At 51.3% G+C, this 17,448-nt stretch overlaps 1 protein-coding gene across 1 annotated transcript; it reads right to left on the bottom strand.

The window, feature by feature from the left end:
* Positions 1 to 3,286: 3,286 nt before the first annotated feature.
* Positions 3,287 to 17,326, bottom strand: LOC135366583 (uncharacterized). The gene is made up of 5 exons (XM_064599345.1): positions 17,126 to 17,326; positions 16,377 to 16,534; positions 8,249 to 8,328; positions 6,243 to 6,308; positions 3,287 to 3,457 (listed from the first exon to the last, which is right to left on the bottom strand). The coding sequence occupies exons 1-5, from the start codon at positions 17,231 to 17,233 to the stop codon at positions 3,339 to 3,341; spliced, it is 531 nt and encodes a 176-aa protein (XP_064455415.1). The 5' UTR covers positions 17,234 to 17,326; the 3' UTR covers positions 3,287 to 3,338.
* Positions 17,327 to 17,448: the final 122 nt, after the last annotated feature.

Below are 17,448 nucleotides of genomic sequence, written 5' to 3'. Positions count from 1 at the left end.
ATAAAAGCAGTAGGGGCTGTGTTCTTAAACTGTCCTCGTCTCAGCTCGAGTAGCTCTTCGAGACTAGATTTGTGATTAAAAAATCGGCCTTGCCTCGAAACATCCCCAAAGCGAAGGGAATCCATCTGGCTTTCCCTCTCCCTTTGCTGGTCTACACTCTTAAATATGAACTTCACCACATAGCACGCTCCTAGCCATCCATCACCCCTAATGACAACGTTCTCGCCCTAGATTTGTTGAAAACGGGAGGAGGAGCCTATTTTGTGCCATGCATAATGGCACAAAATAGGCTCCTCCTGGAGCCATGCCGTCAGGTTCCCTTTTTAGTCGACTGTATGGATATTTAAGCAGGTAATTGTGCAGCTCTCCTTCAGGTCGGCCCAGGAGGCACCATTCCCACGAACAACACGTTTCCACACCGGCAGGCAGATCGCTCGAAAATAGCACACTACCATCACCACATCCGCCATCACTTTTCAGCCGTTCTTCAGTAGTATGTAGTCGTGACGACGCGCACCCTCGTATGTCAGCTGCGGCGAGTTAAATGTCGACATTATCTATTTAGAGTGTACTCCGCGGAAGAAACTCACCTCGGTTACAAGGGCCACACTCCATTACCATTACATCACTCGCCATGTGTCATTGCTGTTGTCTTACGTTGTTGGCTTTTTATACAATTTATAATATGTATGTAATATCTGCGTACACACATGTACCAACTAGGCAGATCCGCAGACAAACAATATCACATCATCTTTTTTCACCAAGAGAACAACATTCTCTTAAGAAATGACAACTGAGATGTTTCTGCGGCTGTGACTTTTTAAGGACTATTATTTTTCAGCTACACCTGCAATCTGATAATAGTAGTACGGCACTATGACACAAATAAAATTGCATCACCATTGGAAGTGAGGGCATAAGTCATGTGACAATGCTCCTCTCGCCGACTTACCAATGCACAACCACTTTCTGAAGGTTTCGTTCGTTGACAGATTCCCTCCAATTTGAGTTGGTCATGAATGTGCAGTTGGTGGTGAAAGTTGGCCTGTGTGAATGCTCTTATCCTTTGTCACCCCTGTTTGTGTGACAGACAAATGAACATGCGATAGATACGTCAAGTGAGCTGAGTAAGAGAGCTTTGGACACTGCTCTGTACAAACAATGTGTAAACTGTAACCAACTGATAACTTGAAAAAATCACCAATTGCCAACATAATTTTCTTTAAATATTTTTCACTGAAGGTTCCGATACGTAAAACAGACATTCCAAAAGTGTCACTAGTAAAATTTAAATGTTAGAATTTTCATTCAATTAGTGAGCATATGCAAATGAGCCATTGCCTGCACAGTCCATGGCACTGCACTCTCAAGTTTACGGAGGTCTAATCTGCACTAGTGCAACCCAGCTTAAGACATACAGAATTAATTTGCCAGTTTCGATTGAAATACACGTGTCAAGTGTGAACAACACACACTTGTTTCCTGACTGTAGGTCCTCTATGCCCACTCAGAAGAAGAGCTCGATGCAGCGACAGCCAGCCCTCAAAGTCAGTCTCACCCATGCAAGTGTCAAGGTGATGCTGCTCGATTACAATCTCTGTCTCTTTATTACAAATATCCAATTATTACATTATTCTTTATTTGACACAATATCATTTTCCTTCAATACAAGTCAGGCCACATCTGCCATTCGATTGACTCGCCTGCAAGTTTGTTGCGGTTGTTGATGTTGCAAAATATAACAAAATTTAAAAAAAATTCCTAGAGTATAATAACTATTGGGACCTGCCTACTAGTGTGTGCTGACATTTGTAGAACTTATTACCTGTATGAAGATATAATGAGTACAACATGCAGTGTATGTCTCAGCCTTAGCATTACACATCTCTACAGCAACACATAGCATGACACATCGTATTGACAGTTCAGTACAGTGGATCAATTCTCCGCACCGTGTTTACCAACAGCATATGAATGATAAGTGGAGGCTCCTAAACGACAACTGTTTTGACGCAGGAGACTGTTTTGATGTGCTTCGAATGTGGGTCGAGGCACATCTGACACATGACACATGACTACATCAGACAGGGAAAGAACGACATTGACATTAACAGTGCGACTGGACATACTGTTCCTTGTGTGACAGTTTCCGAACGTTCAAATTAACAGTTGTTGCCCTCTTGCTGTATATGGCGTAACACATTCTCCGAATATCTGTGTGGTTTCAACTATAACTTCGTAACGTTCCGTCTCATCTACAGTCCAAGGGGTAGTCAAATTTGACCCACCCTTGCTTGTAATCCAAACACATAGTAAAGAACGTCAAAATTACGTGCATGTTCCAACCTAACCTTGTTCTCCAGCACATTTCACCACCCTCCGCCCTGCCCCGTGGGCGATGCGTACAATTTACAAATAGTCGGCGTCGGCGTCCGTACAGCAAACGCATCGGGTTTTCGGGGTTTTCTGCCGCCGCCGCCGCCGCTCTTCTGTATCGGTCAGGGTTTCGAAATACGCCTCCTGGCCAGATGTTTAGAAGTGCACACCAAAGAGCACACTGGGTTTGGCAGGAAGTGAACCTGTTTGCAGGCGGCACCCGTGTTTCTGTAGAGGCCCATTATAACATATGGTCAGGTGGGCCGTTGCCCCAACCGCAGGTCATGTATGGTCACAGCGTAGGGCACTGTTCTCAGTCTGCGGTAATGCTATCGTGTTTTGTACTTGTTTAGCAGTGCACCAAAGAGCACAGTGACTTTTTTAAATAAGAATATCCGCAAAAAATAAAATCAGACACCCTGTGTATGATGTGCTCATTCTTTACCGATAACCTTGCTCTTTCAAGTGTTGCCGTGTGGTATAGGGCGCCGGCTAACAAGACACGGTAAGTATTTGCCATTCCGATATTGAAGTATGAAAGAGAAAATTGGTGTCATCGCCCTTCAAAAAGTGGGAGTTTGGGGTCTCCATCTGGTAGCTACGTACGGTTGCCAGCTCGTTTGGCAAGTGTGTTTTCTTCAAGAAGAGGCAAGCCCCTTACTCGTTGCTTGTGCATATTTCAAAAAGATGACTTACCCAGCATGAGCGTATTATGTATTTCAGAGCAACATATGCATCGTAGTTTTGCAACTCATGCTACATTGATCAAGTCGCGACACAAAAAGAGTAACTGAGCACGTGTTGCTTGCTGATTTCTGGCGTTTGTGTGTGTTAAAGTTGAAAGCTGTTGTTGTTGATGCTTGTTGTTGGTTCTACTTTTAAGAAAGACAGCTACACACGCATTTTTCCAAGTATTTATTCAAACGCCTTGGCGTTGAGGTTTCACAACTGAGGCGCCTTCAGCAGTCACCAAAGTTCTGTGGCGTCTGGTATGGTCCATCTTTACGCATTCTATCGAACGTCGATATACAGCATGTTGAATTGTCAACGGAAGGCTTCGTGACCCACAGCTCAATATCTGCAAAATAACACAGAACTGTGTGTTCGGTATTTGCAAAAGCAGAGTTCTGCTCTGGCACTGTAACAAAAAATTGATGCTCATTGATGTTGCGCACACTCATAACAATGAACTTCACCGCTAGCACAGTTTTAGCCAACCATAATCTCGAACAATATCGTTATCTGCTCTGATTATTTGACGACAGGAGGCGTACACCTCTTTTGTAACACTTATGTTGTTCATAATTGTCGCAAAAAAGGCGTACACCTCACGTTTTCAACAATCAGGGCAGATAATGATATCATTCAAGATATGGTTCGCTTGGAGCGTGCTACGCGGAAAAGTTCATTTCTAATGGCGAATTCGGGTAGTCATTTCATGGCAACACGGCCTACACTCTTAAAAATGAACTTCACTGCATAGCACGCTCCTAGCCAACCATCATCTCGAATGATATCGTAATCTGCCCTGATTTGTAGAAAACAAGAGGCGTACGCCTCCCGTTTTCAACAAATCAGGGGGCTTAATCGCTTCATCGTCGTTACGGTCGTTACAAGCTAACGAGTGGTGGGAAATTCAAAAAGGTGGGCACGTGACACACTGCGCGTGACGTGTACCACGGCCTCCGCGTATCGCGCGAAGAGCGCCGTGCACGTGTTTTATCACGTGCCCACTTTTTTAAATCTTCCGCCCGCCTTTTTGAATTTCCCGCCACTCGTTAGCTTGTAACGACCGTAACGACGAAAAAGCGATTAAGCCCCCAGGGCAGATAACGATATCATTCGAGATTATGGTTCGCTAGGAGCATGCTATGCGGTGAAGTTCATTTCTAAGAGTGTAGCGCTCAGAAATTGCTAGGTCGCCGCCCGAGCTGTATCATGTGACCGTTATCACCTGAACATGAGAGCCAGGAATCTAGCGGTTTTAGTAGCTTAGATTATGCTAGGGGCATTGCGGTCGCCCGTCTTCGAGTTCCGTCTTCCGCTAAATCACGCGAACTTCGTCGTGCGGGCCGATGAGGGCACTCACCACGTTTGCAGTGCGGATGTGACAACACTGTATATAATTGGGCTCAGTCGTTTGGAGACCAGGCAAAAAAAAAGTGCTAGTTGGCAAATTCAGAGCGTTCGGAAAGAGCCACGCAAACATGCGAGATTGCTTGGCTTTGACCACCCGAACATGACTGCTCAGGACATGTAAAAAAAAAGCCACAAATTGACAACCCGAATTCGCCATAAGAGTGCATAATATATTCAGTTTAGAATACTTCAGTTTTAGCTGCCCGTGGACGATGTATGGCGGGCTAGAAGGACTTCATTCTAGCCCGCCATAGACGATGTCTACGTGCCATTGCCGGCACGCGGTAGCCGGCGCATAGCGCTCATTTCTATCGAGCAAGGCCGAGCATTGAGAAGCTAACCAGCGCTTCTACACGCTCTACCATCGTCGGTCGTGATACCGAGGTACCACCGTTCCTTCTGCATTTGGTAACCTGGATAGCGAGTACTACACTCTGGTAGATAATGTTTCCTTTAACCATCCCAAATCTCACAAGGAACGTGAAGGCGCACATGCGACATCCCGGAAGCTGAAGGAAAATGAACCCGATGCAAGGGAGGAGGACAAACATGACTCGGTTTCAGAACGTGTCGTCGTGTTTGTCCTCCTTCCTTGTGTCGGGTTCCTTTCCCTTCACCATGTACCAGGTCGCCTGCGCCCTTACTCTTCTCCCGGAAGCTATCCTCCGACATCCACCAGCAGTGCTTTCCCAAGGACACACGCTCCAGTACCTGTCGGCGCAAGTCGCTGTTAACTGCACCACTTCTAGCACGTTCCAGGAACCAGTCCCATGCACTCTACATTCCGAAAATGTAATCCCTTTTGGGTTCGCCGACAGCCGACCAACCTCTGGCGGACAAGTTGCACCGCAATGGAGTGGAGTAACGTTAATATCGAGCGCTCTGCATGCCGCAACAGCGGCAAGGTAATGGTAGCGTGTATTCCACGTAACGTCTGTCTGCCTGAACGGTGGAAAGACAGATCTTTAACTTGTCGACGTTCCGTAGAAACCGTTGAATGCATCACTTCGCCCGTGACTCGCCACGATTTCACGCGTGAAGGCCAATTGCAGCCTCAATTTGAAGTCCCGGCCCACCAGAACGGTTGTTATGTCCCGTCGCAGGAGTATGGAGTGCGCTAACTTGAAACATAACCCTAATGCGTGCTATGTACACTCTGAAAACAGAACTTCACCGCATAGCATGCAGTGCGCCAAACCGCCATCCATTGCCACGAGTGATCGGGTTATCGCTTCTGATTCAAACAGAAAGGGGGCGTACATCATTTTGTGACAATTTGCATATCGTGGGGAAGACTCATCGCCATCGCCGGCCCCGAGCGGGAAGTTCATTCGAATTGAACGCTTCTACCGCCATCCGCCAGCGATGAGTCTTCCCCACAATATATGAAAATTTCCACCACCCGCCACACACCCACACACACAACCCTCCACATCGCCCCCCTGTTTCCCAATCCACGCGATCACGCCACCATTCGTGGAAATAGGTGGCGCCAGTGGCGGATCCAAATTGTCACTTTATACAGTGGGTTTCCCTCTCTCCCCTCCCCCATTACGAACTACGACAACCCCCCCCCCAAAAAAAATAACAAAAAAAACGAGTGTCTGGCTCCGCCCCTGGGTGGAGCGGTAAAGTTGTATGCGGTGAAGATATTCTCACTTAAGCTAAGGAAGTAATTGGCATGTATGCATCACAGAGTGATCGTACTCACGTAACATGCTTACCGACTATTAATTGAAGGACGAAACAGTCTTTGCCCTGAATTAATAATTTCTTTCTTCTCAGTAGCCCTATTCATAATAAAAAGAAGTAATATGAAACATGCAAGCATTATTTTGCAAAGTTACCATGAAATCTGCTCTCGACCCACTGGACAACCTCAACTTTTCCCTCGTAAAAGTACTGTGTCCTTGGGCACCTGACAAGAGGCACGCTGCCTTGTCAGTGCTTATGACATTTATTCATAAGTGGCGTTGGATTCAGTCTATTAGGACTGTGTGATCGCTAGTTACCCTGTGATTTGGCACTAGGCCGACAGTTATTGCTAAAACAGGAGTTTGTCTTTTATATTTTTTCCCCTTTTGTGGGGGTCTGTTTATGGTAGTAGCGGAATTTGGCATGCGACGAATTCAATCTCTCCCTATTATTTTTTTTCTTGCATTAACATCAACATCTTTTACACGTTAGCACAGCAAAAAATCAATGGCTCACGCATGGAAAACGACTTGGTCTCGTTAGTACGTAAAAATTAGTACGTGATTTGATCACGAAGCAGAGTGTAAGATAAAGTGGCCTGTATTAACGTTGGCACGCTGACGCGCTCTGCTCTTTCTTTTCCTTTCTTTTTTCTTAATAAACATATCCCCCCTTCTGCTCTTCACAATGTTGTGTTTCTTCGCGGCTGAGAGGCTCTGCTTCCTCCTCCTCTCCCATTTCTCCTGAGCAAAACAAGCCCTGGAACTGAAGAGGTCCTCCAGGGCCCTACTGTGAGGGGGGATATGTTTAATGCTGATAGAGAAAAAGAGAAGGATCGTAACTGGTCGTGAGAGTAAACTGGGCTGCAGAATTTTCCTAAGCTGTTACCAAGAAGTCCGAGTATGCCAGTCTAGCTTAATCAGAAGCATCCAGACAGACCAAACCGCAGCGAGCAGATTTCAAGGCAAGCGGCATGACAGTAATACCGATGCTTTGGACCACAAATCGCTTTTTTAAGCGAAATTTCTGTTTTCTGACTACCAGTTGACATTTGCATCTGATTGACGAGGCTCCGAAGTGCAACAATGTCTCCCCGTTGAATGAAAAATGTCGTTACCTCGATACAAACACAAAACGAACGGCATTCGTCGGTCGCTGGTGGTACGATGTTCAAAAGAATAGGAGTGAGGTCTGCCTGCCCAGACAAAAAGCTTCACTCCTTAGTTAAAGAGGAAGGGGAGTAAATCAGAAAGGGTATGGAGGGTCAGAAATTAAAAGAAATACGAAATTAGAAACGATGAGAGAAAGAAAAAAAGAAAGTGGGAAGGTAGAGAGAAGAAAAGCGTTCGCGACAGACCCGCAGACCCGGATGCACTGCTCTGCGTCCCTACAAACCGTCCTACAAAATGTCGTGTTCCTTACAGAGAAGGGATCGCCCTGTAAGTTAGGCGGCTCGCGAATACACAGACTTGAGGTGGAACATTAGGCGATATCTCTGTTCGGTACTTCACATTTCCCTAATCCAAGAACTCTCCGCCTCCTAATCGGTTACCAAGAGTCGATCTGCACGCCTTGTCGTTCGGCTTGCGTTCTCTACGGAGTGCATGAGGCATGCCGTTACTTGATGAGGGAAGTGTATGCTGGCGAATCCTCTTCTTGTTGACTTCACCGCTGCAGTGCAGTGTGATTTGGCAAGTGAGCTCTGGTCTGTAATGGGATCGGTCGACACTGACCACACGCTCGACGGAAGTCGGGGTCGCAGGAAATATTCAACAACGCAGGTCAGTACGGAGAGTTCTGAAATTTGTCTTCTCGAACGACCTCCTGCGATTATTGGGGAAATTGTTTAAGGAGACCAGTGAGAGCTTGCTCTGCATTATAAGGTAAGTAAAAGCGTAAATTGTAGGCTGCCTTTTGATAAATTACGAACGATGAAACAGGTGAATCCCGTTCCATTTCTGTCTTTGTCAAGGTAACGGCATCTTTCACAACGCGAGGAGAAATGATTGCACTTCAGTGCACCTTTAAGGCTTACCATCAAGATCAGAAGGAAATCTCCGCTCTTTCAGGTCTTTCTCGTCTTTCTGCTCTGCGACCACTACTGTTCTGTTAAACCTGTAAATAAGAAAGGATTTTCAATTCCAATCTGTCCGTCGATATGAGCAAAATACCATGCAGAAATATCGTTACTGGAGTTGATAAGAAAGAGGCAGACCAGAAATGAGGTCAATGATTATCTGGTGCTGCCTGCTCGGCACGAGACGCTGACGCGTTTCTGCGAAATTTAATTGCCAAACCATATGTAAAATTAACATCGGCAGCAGAAACTAAGCGCAACCGCGAGGTGACCACGCGCGCGCAGGGGATTCCTCATTTGGAGGTGACGTGCGCTGTGTGATGCGGCCTCGACCGGAAATATCTCACGTGACAACCGACATAGGTGATGGTGATGGTGGAGGTGGTGTGCTATCTCTGAGCGTTCTACGTGCTGGGGTAGCGGTATCTTGCTCAGGGATAACGTGCCGCCAGGGCTGACTTCACATGGAACTGTGACATTTGTCTTGTCGCTGGCACGGTGCCGCCCGTTCCGACCATCACACCTTTGGCCGAGTATCCTGATGGTCAGCGCTCTGTCTCAAGTCTTTCCGTCACTGTCAACACCCTGCAATCCAGCGTTGATCGGCTCACACAGCTTGTAACTGGATTGACCACTCTGGTTGCCTTGTGGCGTGTACCTCGGGAGACAAGCAAGGACAACTAGACTGACTGTCGTTGCCAGAAAGAATGCGAAAGCGCACTGGCACGCAGAAGCGGCCCCGTGAGCTCGCGTCCCATTTATTGCGCTCGTTGTCGATGGGCGATGGGCGATGCTGATAGGCGGCTGCTACAGGGCTCCCCCTCCCCGAAGACGGGTTGAAGGAGAATAAGACACAGAGAGGGGAGTAGCCCAGGTAACGGTGCGGCGAGGCTTGGCGCGAGGTGGGTGAGGGACGAAGACAGAGGACTCTGTGGCAGGTGCAGCAGGGGTGTCGACCTCCAGGTATGCCGGTTTTACCCTGTCGAGGGAGACCACCTGAGGCCGGGCTTGAATGTCCAGCGTCATGGTCTTGTCGGTGCGAGACAGGACACGGAAGGGACCGTCGTAATGGGGTGAAAGGGGCTTGCGGGGGGCGTCATGCCGAAGAAAGACGTGTGTGCATGTGTTGAGATCGGGGTGGACGAAGATGACCGGGGAATTGGGGGTCCTGGTGGCGGTCGGCGAAAGGCGTCGGAAGAAGCGACGAAGTAACTCGACGTATTCAGACTGCCGAGTTTCGGCTTGGGAGTCGAGCCAGAAATCGCCGGCGAGGTGCAGTGTCGTTCCAAAGACGAGCTCTGCAGCGGAGCAGGACAGGTCTTGCTTGAGGGCAGAACGAATGCCCAACAGCACAATCGGCAGATGATCTACCCAGGTGACTTGGGCCCCGCGAGCAATAAGCGATGCCTTGAGCTGGCGATGGAAGCGCTCTACAGCACCGTTAGCGGCGGGATGATAGGCAGTCGTTCTGATGTGGTGAACTCCCAGCAGGGTCATGAGAGTCTTGAAGAGGGCGCTTTGGAATTGCCTGCCCTGGTCGGTCGTAATTCGAGTGGGGCATCCGTAGTGGGCGATCCAGGTAGAGACGATCGCCCGAGCTACGGTGTCGGCGGTCATGTCTGGGATGGGCACAGCTTCGGGCCACCGGGTATACCTGTCGACCATGGTAAGAAGGTACCGATAGTCGCGGGAGGGTGGTAGGGGGCCGACGATGTCGACATGGAGATGACGGAAGCGGCCGTCGGGCAGGGGAAATTGGCCGACGGGCGACTTGGTGTGACGGGTTATTTTGGCCCTCTGGCAGGCCATGCCATCCCGCTCATGCTCATCCCGGCTCTGCTCATGCTCATCATCATCGGCATCATGCTCATCCCGGCATCCGGGATGAGCAATGCTGTGGAAGCTCTGGAAGGCTGGGAAACGGAGCGAAGGAGGGAGATACGGGCGCGGCGAATCACCGGAAACGTCGCAGGCGATGTCGCAAGGAGCCATGGGGAGAGGAATGTACTTGAGTTGGAGGGACATCTTGCAGGGGCTAGCGGGCGTATAATCACGGAGATCTCGATCATTTGCCTGTGCTTCCGCGATGTCGTCGAGAGTGACGCCGGAGACACGGACGGCCTCGATGCGGGAAAGGGCATCCGCTGCCTGGTTTTCAGCACCGTGCACAAAGCGAATGTCCGTGGTGTACTCAGAGATGTAGCACAGGTGACGAAGGTCGGCAGAGGAGTACGCAGCACGATTAGACTTGAACGCAAAGGTCAGAGGCTTGTGGTCTGTGAGCACGTGGAAGGTCTGCCCGTCGAGGAAATGGTGAAAGTGTTTAAGCGCGTAATAGATGGCCAGGAGCTCTCGACTGAACGTGCTGTACTTTTCTTCAGAGGGCTTGAGTCTCTGGGAAAAGAAGGCCAGTGGGCACCAACCGGATGGGGAATATTGTTGGAGCACGGCTCCGACGGCATGGGTTGATGCGTCGACCATGAGGCGGAGGTCAGCCGAAGGATCAGGGTGTACCAGTAGGGCGGCATCGGCCAAGGCGGTCTTGGCCCGTACGAATGCGTCCAGAGCCTCGGGAGAGAGGTGGAAAGGCTTTGCCGCACTCCCAGAATTGCGCAGCGTATCAGTGAGAGGACGAAGAATGTCGGCACAGTGCGGGATGAAGCGGCGATGAAAGTTGATGAGTCCCAGGAATTCGCGCAGTTTCCGAAAGGAAGTGGGGGCGGGGAACTGCTGGATCGCGTGCACTTTGGATGGGAGAGGCCGAATACCCTCCGGGGTTACCTCGTGTCCCAGGAACCGCACGGACGACTGGCCGAAAACGCATTTTGCGGGGTTAAGGACAAGGCCGTGCTCGTCCAACCTGCGGAACAGCTGGCGTAGATGTTCTTCATGTTCACCGGGAGTCTTGCTGGCGACCAGTATATCATCGAGATATGCGAAGGCGAAAGGGAGCCCGCGCAGAACCTCGTTGATAAACCTCTGGAAGGTCTGCGCCGCGTTACGCAGACCGAAGGGCATGCGGATGAACTCGAAAAGGCCAAATGGTGTTATGATTGCCGTTTTTGGGATGTCTTCCGGTGCCACAGGGATTTGATGGTAGGCCTTTACGAGGTCGATCGTGCTGAAGGTGGTCGCGCCAGCGAGGCCTAGGGCGAAGTCGTGAAGGTGTGGAAGGGGATACTGGTCTGGGACAGTAGAGGCGTTCAAAGCTCTATAATCGCCGCAGGGGCGCCAATCCCCTGAAGACTTCGGAACCATATGGAGCGGTGAAGACCACGGACTGGACGATGGTCGAATCAAACCTAGCTGCAACATATGGTCGAACTCTTGGCGGGCGATCTTGAGGCGGTCGCCGGCGAGTCGGCGTGGCCGAGCCGTGACAGGGGGACCCGTCGTCACAATGGTGTGGGTGACAGCATGCTTCGGGGTGACAGCCAAGTTGCAGGGCTTCGCGACGGAAGGGAAGTCGAGCAGAATGGTGGAATACGGGGACGAGGGCAAAACTGTCCTGATGCCCGAACTATGCTGGGAAGACGGGACGCCAGAGATTGTGAGGCCGGTTGTGGAGTCAGCAAGCTTCTTGCGGGCGATACTTATGTCGAGACCGAAGTGGTGAAGGAAGTCGGCTCCCAGAATGGCAGTAGGCACGTCGGCTGTGACAAACAGCCAACGAAAAAGGCGCCTGAGCCCGATGTCAATGGTGAGGGATCGCAGGCCAAAGGTTGCGATGGGCGACGTGTTGACGGCCTGAAGAGTCGAGGAGGAGGGCCCGCGGGCGCGATCAGCCCGCGTGGGGGGCACGATGCCCACCTCAGCGCCGGTGTCTACCAAAAAACGGTGGCCTGCGAGTCGGTCAATGACGTAGAACAGGCGGCTTCCTGGGGGGCCGTGGTCGAAGGCCGCCTCTATCGACCGGCCTCCGCGTTTCCCGTCCAGGAACAAGGTCGTGTGCACTTCAGTGCCTTGTCGCCGTATTTCCTGTGATACCAGCAGAGGCCGTTGGGCTGGCTCTGTGCATCAGACTGGGCGGAAGGAGAACGGCGGCGGCCGCGGGACGGTGAACGTAAAGTCCGAGGGCGGTGAGTGAGATCAGAGCGGAGACTTTCCACAGCTTCAGACAACCGCGCAATCTGCTCCTGAAGGGCGCGGGTAGAGCTGTCAGTGGGAGGAGGGGCGTGCGGCGTGCGGTGGGAAACAGCGGCGATGGAAGGCGAAGAGTACTCAATGATCCTATCCGCGAGTTGGGCGAAGGCCTTGAGGGAGAGATCTTCGGAGCCGGCCAAGACCATTCGTACTTGCTGCGGAAGCCTCTGGAGGAATAGCTCACGTAATATGGGGTGCTGATCGTCCGTGGCGCCTCCGAGCAGTTGTTGCATACGATGGAGAAGCTGCGATGGCTTGCGATCGCCCAGTTCCTCGCCAGAGAGGAGCTGACGGATCCGTGACTGCTCTGTGCACTCAGCACACGAAAGAATCGCTTCCTTGAGCTGTTGGTACGGATTTTCGGCAGGTGGGGAGGCCAGAAGGTCGTCTACCTGGTCGGCAACGTCGGGAGGTAAGGCCGAAACGACGTTCAGATACATCGTAAGGGGTGATGTGATTCGGCGAAGGGCGAAGCGAGCTTCGACCTGCGAGAACCATGCACGCGGGTTTTTCGTCCAGAACGGCGGCAGGTGGACTTCTGTGCCAACGGCGCCTACTGTGGCCCCTGTCAAAGCAGGCGGTGCAGAAGGAGGCGGCTCCAAAGGAGCGTCTGGAGAAACGTTCATTGTCGGGTCACCAGTTGTGGCGTGTACCTCGGGAGACAAGCAAGGACAACTAGACTGACTGTCGTTGCCAGAAAGAATGCGAAAGCGCACTGGCACGCAGAAGCGGCCCCGTGAGCTCGCGTCCCATTTATTGCGCTCGTTGTCGATGGGCGATGGGCGATGCTGATAGGCGGCTGCTACAGCCTCTACAACCGCGCGACAACATCCATCGCCTTCACCGCACTACCGGTATAACCGTCGCCGGCACACTCGCTCGCCCCGGCAATACCGCTCTCCATCTCCAGCTCAGTCTTCACCTTACTGTTGGTACCATGCCAAGTTCGGTCCCCGGGCCCGTAACTGTCCATGCACCATGTACGTGGCCGGGAAACCACAGTCCCGGCAACTGAACGCGGCCGAAGTCGCTGGGCCTAATAACAGCCGCCTCTTTTACGTCCCCAACGACACCATCAATCATCTTCGCTTTCTCACCGACACTGGCGCTGAAGTCAGTATCATTCCACCCCATCCTTCGGACCGTCATCACACTTCTCAGCATTCATTGCAAGCTGTAAATTCTTCACCAATTAAATGTTTCGGTGAGCGATCCCTCACCCTGAACTTGGGCCTGCGTCGGAACTTTCAATGGGTCTTCATCATAGCCGACGTCTCTGATGCCATCATCGGTGCGGACTTCCTCAAGCACTTCGCATCACTACCACTGTCTGCATCACCCCGGCATCAAGTCGACGCAGAGACTCATTCGCACCCGCTTCGTCTGGCCGTCCATGAATCGGGACATCCGCCAGTGGGCTCGAAATTGTTTGGCCTGTCAGTGTTCCAAGATCCAGCGCCATACGACATCCCCGTCGATGCCCTTTCCCACCCCTGATGCCCGCTTCCGCCATGTACACTTAGATCTGGTGGGTCCTCTTCCTCCATCTGCCGGCTACGCCTACCTCTTCACCTGCATTGACAGGTACACCCGGTAGCCTGAAGCGGTACCTATCAAGGATATCACGGCTGAGACAACCGCTCTCGCGTTTCTGTCCTCCCGGGAGGCGCGTTTTGGAGCTCCCGGCGTTATCACGACCGATCGCGGACGCCAATTCACGTCCCGCCTCTTCGCTGACGTCTGCAGATTCCTTGGCGTTCTCCATCACTTCACCACGGCCTACCACCCAAGCGCCAACGGGCTGGTCGAGCGGTTCCATCGCACGCTCAAGACCGCTTTACGTGCCGCTGAAGAGCGCTTGCCTTTAACGCTCCTTGGCATTCGTGAAACCTCCAAGGTGGACTGTGGCGTTGCACCATCCACCCTGGTCTTCGGGTCTGCCTTGCGTCTCCCTGGGCAGTTCTTCGACGCAGCGACTATAGCCCAGCCCGCACCCGACCCTCTCCACTTCGCCACACGCCTCGAAGAACATGTGGCTGAGTTTCGCTCGCCAGTCCCACGCCATTCATCTTCTCGTCCAATATTCGTGCACCCAGACCTTTCCACCGCCACCCATGTCTTCCTTCGCCACGACGCCATCCGCCGTCCACTCGAGCCTCCTTACGACGGCCCCTTCCTAGTGCACTCGAGGCAAGACAAGACCCTTACCCTCAAATTTCCGGGTCGTCTCGAGGTCGTATCCATAGACCGCGTCAAGCCGGCATTCCTGGACACTTCTCCAGCACCGACCCCTCGGCTCCTGTCCCCTCGCCCTTTACCCCCGCAAGCTGCCCTCCCAGCTCCAGCTCCATTGGGCTCCAGACTCCCCGCAAATTCACACCTTTCCCGCTTCGTACCCATCCGGGAATCTGCGGTGACGACCCAGCCGTGCGCGGCCTTCCCGACTTCCGCCACATCTTCCGGCCTTGCCTTCATCAACCTCCGGTCTAGGCAGGGGGCCCTTGTAGCGGCAACTGCTGACAACGACGGGCCCAGTCTCTGCCCTGCTCGTGCTGACTGTTCGTGCGATTTTTCGTTAGTTGAGATCCGGCACTCACACAGTAAAGTGGTTGTTGCCTTTGTCTCTTTTGTTGTCGTGCCTTGACTTCGCGACACCCTCCTCTCGGTGCTCCCACGAATTTTTTTTATTTTTCATGAAACATTTTTTTTACTTTTTTCGGGATATGCCGAAAAGAAGAAACTCTATAAGGTGGTAAGGTTTTTGTGTTTTCCCTGCGTCTGTCTTCAACTATATGTTTCCTTTCCGAGAACCCCTGCACCCTGGTTGTGGTGGCGGTACTGCCGAAAAGCTCGGCGTTGTCGGGCTGATATGGGTGCGCAACGTCACGACTAACGCTCTGAGCGAATGTGCATCCAGGGCCGCCTTCTAAATGAGCTGTGCTGGCATATGTCTGACAGTGTCGGAGGAAAACTCAGGGAAAGCCCCAGACAGCGCAGCCGACCTAACTCTCACTGCACCATACCAGGCACGGTTGTTGACCAGTAGCGGCCTCATCACAGCGACCACATCACGAGCCTTTTAGTTCACCCTGCCAGGTTTCTCCACACGGGAGCTCCATACTCGCGGAGTTCGAATGCCTGCTGTGCACGAGGCAGAGCAAGATGCGATAGGCTCGTATATCGTAAAGAGCCACTAAACTGATGGTCGTACTTTGTCTAATAAACAGCACAGAGTGAGAGCAGGGATTTCACTCTACCTAAATATGGGGAAGACCTTGTGTAGCTCAGGCGCTTTAACTATTTAAAAAGTAGATCAAAGCGCGAAATCAGTGCAACTCTCCCCTTCGTCTAATGCGGTAGCAAATGTCACTCGGCTACAGCCAACGGGGCAGACTCATCCCCGAATGACGTTCCGCGTCGTCAACCAATCCTGGACTCCCACAAGGTCACCCGCGGGGGAGATCCTACCGAGTTTTTATGGCAGCTTCGTACCCTTGTTCAGACGTGTCAGAGTGGTAGCACCATGGATTATCAAAGCTGTGCGTACGAGCACCCGCGAAAGAAGACAGAGACTGGGAGACAGCGAAGCAAAGCTGGGTCGGAGGATGCCCGGAAAGCGCGTTTGGCTGCAGATGCAGTCTTGACTTAGCGTTTTCTAGGGTCTTGTGAAACGTTGTGTAACGTTTGTGAAGGGTCGTTGACAGGGATGTGTAGCGTTGTGAAGGGGAATTCCAAAGGGGTCTTCAAGTTTTAATGCTACGCGTTTCCGTCAGATCCAGCAATGAATCGACCATGTTTTTGTACTATGCTCAGGCGTGCGTCTCTTCATTGTAATGCGATATCTACGAGTGCTTGCCAGTTGCCGTTGCCTCTATATCAATAGGCTAGGTGTGTCCAAGACAAGGCAAAAAGAGAACGTGACATGTGTCGCACAAATACTTGCCATCGCCATTTTTTGCCTTTCCTGTATCCGTACGTTACTGGCGTCCCGGGCACGCACCCTTCGTTTAACCCCTGAGCAGACAGGAAGAAACAGGGCTCTCGCAGATTATTCGTTGTACGCGTGAGGTAATACGTCTCCTCCTGCAATGCTGCGAGGACCTGTAGGGAAAGAAGGAGTAAAGAAAACTGCGGACCCTCTCTAACCCTCGGCACATCACTGTCACAATCGCTAACATAAATACCGCTTCAGCTCCCACGCCTTGCCCCCAGCGCAACCAGAAAGGCTGTCTCATCTCGACCACTTTCGTTCTCCATAAAGTAACTCCACATGTGACACTTTAAAGCAGACCTCCTTCGCTTTAGCACATTCAATGTCAACCATTACACAGGATGATACCACGCCTGATTTGTGCAGAGATGGAGCGGCAGGCCTTTCTGACAGTCAACATAAAGGCAAAGTGCCACGAAAGGGCGGACGTCTTCCATTCTCCACAAATGAAAAGAGAAAACGATATCATTCATGATGGCTGGCGAAGAGAATTGCATGCGACAAAGTGGTTTGTAGAGAAGAAACCGCCCCTAGTATTAATAAAGTGACGTCATTCCACACGATATTGTGCTCTGCGTGTCTCTTGACTAGTGGATCGCATTACACGACGTAAATATTGCGGGTCTCTGCGCAGGCTATCGACTTGGTGGAAGTTCCTCATCGTGTTTTAAGCTACTTCAGTATGCCTTAAAGTGACTCACCTGAGCTACACTGCCTTTCTTACATCTTGGCTCCTTCTTCTTGCCTCGTTTGCCATGAACGGCGCATAACAACAAGCAGGCGATCAAGAAAGTGGCTAGCGGAGTCATGGTTCACCAGCACGTCTCGAATGATACGCCTCAAGTGTGACACAAATACGGCTTTATACGTGCACAATACAGTGTTCTCTGTACTGTCACCCCCAGCGGAAGCCATCCCCATATCATCGTCATCATGTATTTCTCTCTCTCTCTCTGTGCTGTCTGTTACACATAGTCCCTTGATGCTTGAGGGAAAGCTCACCAATACAATAGTACTATTAAGA

The sequence above is a fragment of the Ornithodoros turicata genome, chromosome 8 (genome assembly GCF_037126465.1).
Source record: "Ornithodoros turicata isolate Travis chromosome 8, ASM3712646v1, whole genome shotgun sequence".
Taxonomy (NCBI): domain Eukaryota; kingdom Metazoa; phylum Arthropoda; class Arachnida; order Ixodida; family Argasidae; genus Ornithodoros; species Ornithodoros turicata.
This window is presented reverse-complemented; position numbering and strand designations above follow the sequence as displayed.